Source organism: Callospermophilus lateralis, chromosome 6 (assembly GCF_048772815.1).
Source record: "Callospermophilus lateralis isolate mCalLat2 chromosome 6, mCalLat2.hap1, whole genome shotgun sequence".
NCBI classification, from domain to species: Eukaryota; Metazoa; Chordata; class Mammalia; order Rodentia; family Sciuridae; genus Callospermophilus; species Callospermophilus lateralis.
The window spans coordinates 1,055,351-1,067,712 of record NC_135310.1 but is presented as its reverse complement, the minus strand read 5'-3'; the positions used below and the strand labels follow the sequence as shown (position 1 = coordinate 1,067,712).

General features: G+C 59.6%; 1 protein-coding gene across 2 annotated transcripts in view; it reads right to left on the bottom strand.

Moving 5' to 3' along the window:
• Thbs2 (thrombospondin 2) overlaps positions 1-12,362 on the bottom strand; it is a 49,960-nt gene that overhangs the window by 26,489 nt on the left and 11,109 nt on the right. The window contains exons 1-5 of one of the 2 annotated variants that reach the window (XM_077109617.1): positions 8,643-8,714; positions 8,380-8,548; positions 5,885-5,956; positions 4,014-4,573; positions 2,241-2,325 (exon numbers count right to left, since the gene is read on the bottom strand). In XM_077109617.1, coding sequence (XP_076965732.1) covers positions 2,241-2,325; positions 4,014-4,573; positions 5,885-5,936 — 697 coding nt within the window. In that variant the 5' untranslated portion in view covers positions 5,937-5,956; positions 8,380-8,548; positions 8,643-8,714. Of the gene's footprint in view, positions 1-2,240; positions 2,326-4,013; positions 4,574-5,884; positions 5,957-8,379; positions 8,549-8,642; positions 8,715-12,362 lie in introns of those variants that run through there. The other variant, XM_077109616.1, reaches the window with a different exon arrangement.

Genomic DNA, 12,362 nt, shown 5'->3' with positions numbered 1-12,362 from the left:
GATGATGGATAGATGACAGATGACAGATGACAGGTGATGAATACATGACAGATAATGGATGACAGATGACAGATAGATGACAGGTGACAGATGATGGATAGATGACAGGTGACAGATGATGGATAGATGACAGGTGACAGATGATGGATAGAGGACAGTGACATGATGGATAGATGACAGGTGACAGATGACAGAGGACAGGTGGCAGGTGATGCAAGACCCCCAGGGAGGTGGCCACACCGTGTTGGGGACCCTGTGGGCACAGGAGCGCAGGCTCCCTGGAGGCCCGGCCCGTGTGTCTCCCTTCTCACAGCTGGGCCGAGGCCGCCTGGTCACCGCTGCTCGTCCTGGCTGAGCAGGTCCCCCCCCCCCCGCCCTCGCGCATCAGGGTCTCCGTGGCGGGACCTCGAGGTCAGGCCTGCACAGAGGCCCTCCATGAGCTGGCTGCCACTGTGGGGCCAGGCTTGTACGTCTGCAGGGGCGGGGAGGGAGCCCTGGCCTTGGGCAGGGAGTCCAGTGGACCACGGACCAGGCCACCTCATGACGGACCTGGCGGGCTGTGCAGAGTCATCTTCTAGAAGGGCTGGGAAGGTCCGGCAGTGTCCTGTGTGGCTCTGGTAGTGCCCGGGATTATGGGCCTGGACTGCCAACTGCGCTCGCGTGGTCTGAGCGGCCCTCGGGGTGGGCTCACGCGGGCTGGGGTCCTGATCTGTGGGGGCTGTTCATGGCCCTGGGCCGCCTCGGGAGCTCCAGCTCGAGCTGGGCCACACTGAACTGTGTGCAGGAGCCGCGACGCAGAGCACCGAGCGCACTCTGTCCTTATGAAGACAATGTGCTAGTCTCTCTTCGCATTCAGGTGGCCAGCAGAGTGACCACTGTGGCCTCAGCCAGCATCCTTACCCACAGGAGGCCCAGGAGCAGCCTGAAAGCTGCTTGCTCAGCTCTCGGGGCCTGCCAAGGGCTCAGGCGCTCCGACCGCAGGCCCACCCCGGCCCACTCTGAAGCCGAGTGCTGGGTCGCAGAGCCCGGTTTCCACCCAGGCAGCCCAGGAAAGCCAGCCCGCTGCGGAGGCTCATGCGACTCTTGGTGTGGAAACTGAGGCCTGCCTCGGGCCTCCTCTTCTCTGTCAGACAGTGGGCAGTGGCTGGGTGGAGGAGGACCGCCAGGCGGGAGGGGGCCCCGGGCTCCACCCAGCACAGAGGGTCATTCTGAGGATCCTGAGATGCTGCTCAGCAGACCCTGCCCCAGGACCTCCACCAGTAAAATGCTCAAGACACTGGCACAGCAGGGTGGAAGTGCCACTGGAGATGTGAGTTAGCAGATGAGAACGTCCATCAGCGGCAGAGTAGCCCCACCTCACAGCCTGACTGGACAGCCGTGGGGACCGTACAGGGAAACTACAACCTGTTCCATGGTCTGTGAATCCCCTGGGCAGCGACGGTCCCTGACTGGTTTGAAAAGCTGCCTCCCTTCAACACTGGATCAAAGTGTGGGCCATCTAACTTCTAGCTCGTAAAGGGGATTTGTTGGTTTATATCCAAAGGACTTAAAATCAGCATATTATAGTAATGCAGCCATATCGACATTTATAGCAGCTCAACTCACACTAACTAAACTATAGAAGCAACCTAGGTGTCCTTCAACAGATGACGGATAAACAAAATGTGCTACACCCACCCACACACAGACACACAGACACACCACGATGGAAGATTACTCAGCCTTAAAGAAGAATGAAATTACGGCATTTGCTGGTAAATGGTTGGAGCTGGAGAATATCATGCTAAGCAAAATAAGCCAATCCCAAAAAACCAAAGCCAAATGTTTTCTCTGATATGTGGATGCTAATTCACAGTAAGGGGGTGGCAAGGGGAAAACAGAGGTACTTTCAATTAGGTAGAGAGGAGTGAAGGGAGGGGAGAGAGAGGGGCAGGAAGGATAGCAGAATAAATCGGACATTATCCCCTGTGCATGTGTGACTGCAGGACCTGTGGGATTCTACATCACGTCCACAGAAGAATGAGAAACTGTACCCCTTATATACGATGTATCAAAGTACATCCTACGGTCCTGTACAGCTAGCTAAAACAGCTTTAAAAATAAATAAACTATTCAAAACAATCCTTGATACCTCTCACGTCAGAGTCAGCTTGTCTCCGGGACCACAGGCCCCAGGCGCTGTTGCTGAAATGCCCCCTGGTGTGCGCGAGGAAGCGCCAGACGTGCTGCTGTGTACCCACCTCCCTGGGCTCCCAGGCAGCCCTTCCGGCTCAGGAGGTCCTCCACGGAGTTCTCGAACACCAGGTGCACGTTCTGCAGCAGACCCTGTGGAAGTACACCATGGGGCAGGTGAGCCAAGCCTGAGACCCTCACTGGAGGACACCTCTCCTGCCGTGAGGCCAGCCAGCAGGGCGCTGCTGCCCTAGCAGGTCCTACGCCTGCTGTGTGGGACGGGTTTCTAGACCCAGCACAAGACGTGGGAGTGGAGCCCGGAAACTAGAGCAGGAGAGGAAAGGCCTGCGGGGAGCAGGAGGGTCTGGGGGAGCGACCCTCAGCACGCTCAGGCGAACTCCAGGCTAACTCCTGGCAGAGTCCTCACAAGGGCCCGGGGCTTGGCAGTGTCCCCTGCCCAGGCAGGGACCCAGCTCTGGCCGGTGGGAGCCCTCACGCCAGGATGGAGCCCCCCTGAGGTGCACCTGGTCAGCCACCAGCGACGGCCAGGGTGTCCTGCGGGCAGGAGGGGTTCATCAATAGCAAGCTGAGCATCTGCTCCTCAAATGGCCAAGGTCTCACCCACATGTATGTCCAAGAATAGGCGCTCGCCCGGGAGAGAGCAACGTGCAGGCTCCTCCACTTACAGGTCAGTCGGGACCAGACAGACCCATGAGGATGAAGGCTCCACCGGTGGAAAGCACTCACACCCACCCACGGCCAGTGTCCCCTCCCGATCAGGGACCCTGGGAGCTGCAGCTCAGGGCTGCCCAGCCTTGTGAGGGCCTCCACCCCCACACTGCCCGAGGAGACCAGAACTGCCCGTCTGAAGTGCCCCTCCACTGCCTGGGCACACGTCGCGGGTGCGCCTACGTGGGACCCTCTGTGCTGACATCCTGCTGCGGGTGCCGAGGCTCATGACTTAGCAAGCCCTGTCTGAGCCCACAGCTGCGGTGGCAGGGCCTGTCCTCTCAGGGAGCAGCGGCCCCCTTGGGAGGACGGCTGGCGGAGGGTTCTCACACCCTCTCACGGCCAAGGTGCAGGCTGGGCTTTGGCTTCAGGCTCGAGCAACGAAGAGTGGCCAGTTCCCAGGTCTCGGACCAGCCTGTCTCGACCGCTGACCCCTGGCGAGAAGCCCCTGTGGCCACAGGCTCTGCTCTGGCTCAGGAAGGCGTGTGCACCATGTGAGTTAGTTCACCGTGCTCATGTCCACGTTAGGTGGTGCGTGTGCATGCTGAGCACGTGTTTGGGGCGTGTGTGTGCACACATGTGTAGCTCACACATGGCGATTGTGTGTGCAAGTGTGAGTGTGGTGCACATTTGTGATAGTACATGTATGTGTGTGAATCTGTGTTTCTCTCTGTGTGTACGTGTGCGTATGTATGTGTGCATGTGTGTATGAGCATGTGAATCTCTGTGTTTCTGTGTGCATTCCTGTGTGTACATGTGTGTGTTCATGTGTGTATATGTCATGTGTCTACATGTGTGCATGCATGTACGTGTGTGTACATGTGTCTATGTGCATGTGTGCTTGCACATGCATGCTATTCACATGTGTGACTTCGCACATGCACACATATGTGTACTGTGTACGTGTGTTCACTTGTGTGTGCGCGTGTACATGTGTTTATATGTGTGTGCATGTGTACATGTGTGTGTGCGTGTGTACATGTGTGTGTGCGTGTGTGTGCACACAGGTATGGGAGCCAGCGTGTCCTGGTGAGACTGCCCTGCTTGACGGGGCAGGTGTGTGAGGAAGGGCCCATTTCTGGGTCCCAGTGGAGGCAGCCCTGCATACGCACCCTGAAGTGGCTCTCGCGGGTGGCGCCTTTGGCCACGTACATCCGGCTCCTCTCGGCGCTCAGCTGCTCATAGAAGGGCTCGTCCAGGCTGAAGCTGTCGATGAGGTCGCAGCCCACGTACAGGCTGTAGGTCTCGCCGGCCACCTGCACGGTGATGTTCTTCCACTGCGAGTCGGCTAGGCCCACGTCCTCCAGGGAGACAGGGTGCGGGGTGCCCTCGGTCCAGTAGGTGAGGTCCAGGGTGTCCGCCGGGCCGTTGGAGACGATCTCGAATTGCCGCTGCGAGGCGCCGGGGCCCTCCAGGGCCAGCAGCGTGCCGCGGGACTTGCGATCCTGCTTCAGCTGGGCCGTGAGGAAGAAGCCCTCCTTGTGCCGCATGGTCCTGAGGATCCTGCTCAGGTCCTCGCTGTTCACCGGGGGGATGTAGTCGAAGCGGACGAACCGGTACGCGGGCACCCCGGGGTCAGGCCCGCGGAACTGCTTGGCACCGATCGTCTTCCGGTTTATGTTGCTGAGGCTGAAGAGGTCGAAGGAGGTGTCCTCCTCGTCTTGGTCGCCAGCTGCCAAGGGGAGGCACAGCAGGGGTCACCAACACAAGGTGGGCACCCCGGGTCGGGATGGCAAAGCAGGGCGGCGAGGCAAGCTCACTGGGGGTCTGCTGCTCCCCCTGTGCACGAGAGCTCGGGGCTCCTCCCAGGAAGGCCACCACCCTGGCTGCGGTCCCCAGTGCTCCCGACAGCTGTGGGTAGCTATGTCCTCGGCTGGAACATCGTGGTGCTGCGGGTGGGCATTGGCCACCAGGGCCATCCCATTCGGCCGCACACCCACAGCGGGGCTTCCTCAACCCAGGAGGTGGACTCTGGCAGGAGACCCCACCTTTGCCAGGCAGGACTTGGAGCCTCCCGCTCCTGTTGACCTTCCCAGGTGGGAGGCACAGGGCGGCCTCCTCCAAGCCCCCAGTGCCCGGGGGGAGACCCCAGTGCAAAGCCAGGCTTGCTGGGACGGAGCCAAGGGGACACAGGCATGCGGTGTCCGGGTGGGACCCTCCTCCTTGGACTCGCTGGCCATTCCCGGGGTTGTAAAACTGCATCCTCCCACACATCCTCCCTGGGTGCTGAGGACCCAGACCTGTCGGGCCTCTGGCTGTGGTGAGTGGTTCCAAGTCACCGTCCAAGTAGGACAAAGGAAACTCAGCACACTTCCCCAAACGACAGCAGTTTGAATAACTCAGAATAATGCACCGAATAAAATGCTTTAAAAGCTTTCAATAGTATGACTCTCTATCTTGGCACATTGAAGTACTATAACACGTGCTGGTGCCCAGAGATGACCACATGGATATGACCACGGTCAGTATGGCTCTTGGTAGGAATTAAGTTGATTAAAACCTTTGACTATTGCGATTAAAAGAGCAATCAATTTTTGTAACTTATGCGAAGGATATGATCACAAATGCTAGTGAAAATTTATTCACAACAAATAAAATAACATCTAAAGGGGAATTGATCTCAAAGAATTAGGGCATCTCTGATGGAATAGTATGCAGTCATTAGCAATCACGTTGTGAAAAAACAAACAAGTGGTGAAACAGTTAAGATAACATCGTAGGCAGAAAGGAAGTGGGAAGAAGACACAAAGCACCAGCCCCCTGCGCAGACCATGTGTGTAAAACGAGCAGAGCTGAGCCAAACCCCACAGCCCCGCTGGGTGGCATTTTATCTAATACCCAAGTTTTCCAAAAATAAACCCTTCCGTGTTGTATGGACTCAAAGGCAAGTAAAGGGTTCATTTGCAAATCCAAACTCAGCCACTTCTGGATCTGCGCAGTGGCGGGGCCACACCTCGCGGGTGACGCGGCTGGGTCTACTCACCGTGTGCGCTGGGCCACGCCCACAGGGCCAGCAGGGCCAGCCCCCAGAGCATCCTGCGTCCTGCTGCAGCTCCTAGGAGAAAAGCAGCCCTGGTCAGAGGGGCGCACAGCGGCCGCGAGTCGCCGGAGGGTGTGCTCCTGTATCCCGGCCACAGCTGCACATAGACTCAGAGGGGGTCCCCGCAGCCCACCGAGGCACAGGACGCTGTTCCGGTAGACTGTTCCCCCTGGGCGGATGTTAGTGGGCGGGCATGCTGGACCAGCACCCTGGTGGCTTCTGAATATCCCCCTTATCTAACCCCCCGGGGGCAAAATGGCCTAACTGCCCTGCCCGGCAGAGGGGCAGTGGACAGGGTCTGGTTGCTCGTGCTGAGTGGTTCTGCTGAGGAGACGTGTCACCAAGACTCAGATTCGGACGGTGGAAGTCCAGAAACACCCAGCCTGGGGCACATGTCTGTGGAGGCCTGGTCCCTGAGGGGGAGTGCGGGCTGGGCGCAGCCTTCCCAGGGAGCACGGGAGGGTTACTGACGGGAGGTCCTGGGAGCGGGTCTTAGCTACTTTCCTACTTTCCTGCAGCCTGTTTTTCCATCCTTGAGGGTTCTAAGTTGGCAGGGTGCAGCGGGCTGGATCAGAAGTCAGGAGACCTGGACGGAAGCCCAGCTCCGCAGTTAACTCCTCGCGGGCCTCCGTGAGCCCTTCAGTCTGGGCTCCTCATCGCAGAGGTGGGTGGTGGGGACACGGACCCGGGTCCTTCCTACAGTCCCCAGCCTGCTCCAGGTGGACGCTGACCCCTCCCTTATTTAGAACACCAAACTCCCTTCTCGTAGTTACAGGAAACCAAGGAGTCTCCTCTCCAGAACATCTGGTGAGCCGACTCAGCCACCTTCCCGGGAGGAGAGAGATGGCCCAGAGGAAGGGGCTGCGTGAAGGGACCCCTTCCCACAGCGCTGTGCATGGGCAGCTACTGATCCTTTCTGCCATCTCATCCCAGGGGCCCCGTGGGCCAGAGCACTGCCCCTCAGCTCAGCTCCTCCTGGCACTGCGGGTTGAAGCAGTCGTTGCCAGCCTCTGACTGGCCGGGCTGCTCTGAGAAGTCCCTCCAGCACCTCTTAGCCAGCCCAGAACCCCAGTGAAGGACGAGCTCACTGTGCACCTGGACTCGTTCCCACCGTCGCCTCCGAGGTGGTGGTAGGAACAATGAGATGTCCCGATCTGGGCCTTTCACAGAGTTTTTAGGGGACTAAGTTACAGGGGTAAACCCTTGCTGTGTACTCAGAACAGTACCCAGTTCACTAAGCACTCCAGAGGGGCTAAGGGATCAGCAGTGCTAGCTGCCACGTCAGAAGGCTCTTCCCTGTCGCCCACCCTCTACAGGCATGAGCCCTGACCCCGTCCCTCCCTGTGAAGCCTGTTCTATAGGAGGACAGGCTGCTCGAAGGAGAGCTCCATCCCAGCGACAGCCCAGCACACACGCCTCACGGCAGGCTCAGAAAGTGAGCTCAACGTCCAAAGCCAGCCTCAGCAACAGCGAGGCGCCGGCAACTCAGTGAGGCCCTGCCTCTAATAAAATACAGAACAGGCTGGGGACGTGGCTCCAGGGTCAAATGCCCCAGAGTTCAAGCTCCGGCACCAAAAAGAAAAAAGAAAGTGAACTCAACTTTGTTTTGACAAAATCAACTCCTGTCCTAAGACAGCAGGCAGGGCTCAGCGCCAGCAGCCTGCCGCTCCTGCAGGACAGAGCCTCCTCCCGTGGGTGCCTGCGGGACAGGCAAGGCGGTCGGTGCCGGTGGGCGGGCAGGGCCAGCGTGCTGCAGGCCCCGGAGGCGCGTCACAGCTCCGTGGTGTCCTCAACCCCCAGGTGCCCTAGCCCTGTCTTTCAGCCACAGAGTGCAGGTGAATGTGGAGACCTTTGGGCGTCTGTGAGCATCCTCTTTATACAAAGTGACAAGGAGCTTTGCAGGAGATGCTCCTGGGATCCCTCGGCAGTGGTCACACATGAGACACAGGGTCAGCTCGGCCCCGTCTGTGGGCGGCCGTCACTCCTGGCAGCAGCTGCACCCGGCCAGCTCTGTCCACGAGCAGCCCCTGCCCGAGCCCCCAAAGCCACAGCACCCCTCCCTGCAGCCCCTTTAGGACCACTGGGCATCCCCTGAAGCACCAGCACCGCTCATCCGGCAGCGCTAACTCAGGGTGTCCGGGACCGTGGACCCTGCTCGCGCTCCAGGCCCTGCCTGCCATTCCTCTCTCGCGCTCCCTCCTCCACAGCAAGAGTCGGAGCAGAAACTTCCTCCTCGGAAGAGGAAAGAGGAGCACTTGCAGCTCCGGGGGCAGGACCCACGTGCAAACCACAGAGCCGCGGGCGCGGAGCAGGGCCAGGCAGCCACCACCCCGGACTCCAGCCTCCGCCGCCCCGTCCTCTCCCCTCCGGGAGTCGAGAGCCTTTCTGCCTGTCACAGTCCAATGCGGTGACTTAAAAGTCAAAATAAGACGTGTTACCTGGTGTGCTGTCACACTGGGGTGCTGACTGACCTCAGGGTTTCCGAGCAGGACCAGAGGGACGTGGCTTCCCCAGTGGAGACCCCGGGCCGCAGAGCACCGTGGTGGACGCTTCCCACTGCTCTGGGCAGCAGGCGCCTCCTTTATATCTGCTTTTCCCCGAGTAGCCCTGTCAATCAGACACGCGAGGAAGCACGTTTAATTCATTCCTTCGAAGGAGTGACACAGTTCCTCCTTCTGATCTCGCCATTTGCTCCCAGTACCTGCTGCCTGAGTCCAAGTCCAGCCCCTCTGTGTGGCTGCCGCCCTCCTCTTGTGTCCACCAGGGCCTCCAGACAGGGGACGGACGGGGAGGAGCCAGACGGAGAGGAGAGGGCAGGGACTCACGTTTCCTGTCTTCTCTCAGGAAATAAAATGCTATAAATAAAACTAGCAAGATTGGCTGGAACTCCCCATTTTGCTTAAGAGAAAAAAATGCAAGTTCTATGCTTTAAATGTGTTTCAAATTACCCGATGGGATACCGTTCTTTCCACACCAAGCAAGAGTCAGCAACACATAAAAGAAACTGGTGGGTGTAAATAGCTGGCCGCTGCGTTGCTGAAGTTATCATAGTGAAAGAATTATTTTTGCCATGTGCAAAAAAGTTGACTTTAAAATAGAGTCGACAAATGTGATTTCAAGCCGTTGGAGCACTGAGGAGTCGAACTGCCCCACAGGAGAACATTCTAATCCAAACCTGCGTCACCTACTCCATTTGAACTCAGGCCACAGTGTCTGGCCCTCGGGCAGAACTTCCAGTAGCCAAAGAACCCCCAAACAGAGGCAAAATCTCAGGGGAAGTAAGCCCAGAGGCAGCTGCTAGGCTCCTGCCCACAGCTCATATCACCCAGGCCAAGTGGACAGACTGTGGACACAGGGGGAGATGGGCATCACCCAGGGTGGGCAGCGAGCAGAGGAGGAGGGACATGGCCAGGTGTGGACAGGACATAAGAGGAGGTGGGCATCACCCAGGGTGGATGGTGGACAGAGGAAGGGAACATCACCCAGAGCCCAGCACCTGGCTCCTTTTGTGCAGTCTACACCTTGGTGCCTGGACATGGGCTCTGTGAGAACAAACTGAGGACAAGTCAAGTCTTACTTAAAGCACACTCAAGCAAAGGTGCCTGGAGAGAGCGCCAACACCCTCCTGTTCTTGACATGCTGGAGCACCCTGCTGTCACTGACCCTGAGGAGCCTTGGACCACGGGAGGATGTCCTGCCCCCGCGCCTGCAGCCTGTCTCCCTGTGGCAATTCTCTCCAACCCCAACTCCTGGCACAGAGAGGAGAGCAGGCTGAACTGCACGTGGGAGTCCTCTAGGGTGGGACATTCCGTGTTAGGTCTCTGGTGAGGGCAAAGTCCACTTTTTGAATTAAAGTGTCTGAATTCAAATTTGCATAAATAAGCTGATGTCATCCCAGATTCCTAAGAGAAACTGGGCCTGCTTCCCCAGTGCAGCTGCGGCTCCTGCTGGGGCTGAGGGTGCTTCCCGCCCCTGCTCTCCAGCACCCCCAGAGGAGCCTGGAGACAGGGGGTCCTGCTGCGGCCCGGCCACGTGGAACTGGAGGAGGAAGCCGCAGGCTGCCCTCCGGCTCCCTGGCACACCTGGGGCAGGGCGTCGCGGGGCTGCTCCCTTGGGGTGTGAGAGGAGCTCCCAGGCAGGCGCACTGAGGGCTGGGCAAGTCCTGCCACTGACCTGGGGTGTCCAGGAAGGAAGCCATGAGCTGGTGACGCTTGTTTCCTGGCCCCACTGTGGCATGGGGAGGACACAGGGCCATCAGGGTGAGACCACAGGGCAGGGAGGCGGAGCCCTGGGGCTCTCCAAGCCTGTGCAGGTTGGGCAGATGCAGCTCCGCGGTGCCTCCCCGTGCACCCTGTGACAGAGAAGCAGGCAGGGGCCTGGCTCAGAGGCCGAGCATCACTGTGGGTCCTCAGCAAAGCCAGAGGCCTCACAGCAGAGGTCCACCCCCACCTTCCAGGGCCGTGGCTAAGCACAGGCTCCTGCCTCCGGAGCTGGGCACTGCAAGGTGGCTTCAGCCGCTCCGTTGTGGGTTTCCGTTGTCTCAGCCCCGGGAGCCCGAGGCAGACACGTTGCCTGAAGTTCAACGCTGCAGGTAGCAGGGGCAGCCAGGCCACCCTGCCGGGCAGGAGGGAAGTCCCAGAGCTGAGGACACAGCCGACCTAGGGGGCCCAAGGCACCCCCCGGGCGGAGCGGGTGTGATGGAGACTTGGCCACAGAGGGGCAGCTGCAGGCTGGCTGGAGGCCCGGCCTGAAGAGTGGCTCCTGCCAGGACCCAGGCTGACGCCAACGAGGAGGGAGAGATATCGCCTCTGGCCGTGGAGCAGGAGATCTTGGCAGGCCTGCAGGACGGGCCTGGTCCAATAACCCAGATCACCAGCCGTCCAGAGCCCGAGGTCAGCGGGCTCTCTGCAGGCACTGGCCTGCACCAGCCCAGCAACTCCAGCCTGAGTGTCCTGAGTGCAAGACTGAGGCGCCACCTGAATACAGCACCCCCGCCTGGGAGGCTAGTGAGCCACGAGGAGGAAGCTCCCAGGGGCGAGGAGTGGGACAGTGCTCAAGGCAGGGCAGCAGGGCAGGTCCTGGGCCGCTGACCTGTGAGTGGGAGAGCATGACCAGAGCAAGAGGAGCAGCCGTCCCCGTGAGGCCAGTGGCTGTCGGTCCTCAGCGGGGAGGGCGTGTGCCCTAAGTGAAGGGGGCCTGGGTCTCAGAGCAGAGGAGCCACCAGGAATCAGGCCCGTCCTGGTCGCCAGCCCCGCACAGCTCTGGGAACTGCAGTGAACGTCCACGTGGGGCAGCCTGTCCAGGGCATGCAGATGCTCGGGAGTCCCATGGTCTAGCGAGGGAGGCAGCAGGCCAGCCTCACCAGGAGCACGTCCTTCCCCGAGCTGCAGACTCACCGGCCTCCACCAAAGCGTGAGCAGGAGCCAGGACAGAGCTGCTCTGGCTGAGGAGCAGAGCCTGCAGCGTCCAGATGCAGGACAGAGGCCCACTTTCAAGGAGCGTGGGCCTGGCAGCAGGCCGAGGCAGGCAGCTGGCTCGCTCACACCTCCAGGGGCCTCTCTAATGGAGGAGTGGCCTCCTGGGCCAGGGCTGGAGTGTGACTTGCAGTAGAGGTGCTTCTCTTTGGTGCTGTCCCCTGCTGGCCAGGGCACAGGGTGACGCCTGACGGTCCCTCATGAGAGAAATGTTGTAACAGGGAGAGCCAGGATGCACACCAGACCGACCAGTGCCCTGAGTGCAATACTTGGACACCATCTGAATACAGACATCCCCAAGGCCAGTGGAGGGTACACAGGAGATGGACCCGGGGGACAGAGGAGCCTCAACATTGACCACACCCACACTCTGGTCAGGACCTGTGGTCAGCCTGAGCCCACGTCAACACCTGCCAGGTGGTTTCCAGCTGCTGGCCTTAGAGTGTGAACTCTGGAGACTGGACATGAGAGCCCTTGTGAAAGGGGGGACAACAGAGGTCCAGGAGCTCATGAGGCAGGGGAAAGGGAAAGTCCCCCCCCCACCATAGGTTCAATGCAGGCCTCCGGGGGCAGGGCCAGGAGGGGATGGACGATACCCATGGGATGCTCAGTGAGGCCAAGATTGGCCACCCTAACTCTGGACACTGGATTAGGGAGAAGGTGACCATTAGAACAAGAAGAGAAAGGACAGGAAGAAGAAGGAGAGGCCACAGTGGAGGGCCAACCACAGCTGTCCTCTCCCTCACACAGACAGTGCCCTCCACAGCTGTCCTCTCACTCACACAGACAGTGCCCCCCACAGCTGTCCTCTCACTCACACAGACAGTGCCCCCCACAGCTGTCCTCTCACTCACACAGACAGTGCCCCCCACAGCTGTCCTCTCACTCACACAGACAGTGCCCCCCACAGCTGTCCTCTCACTCACACAGACAGTGCCCCCCACAGC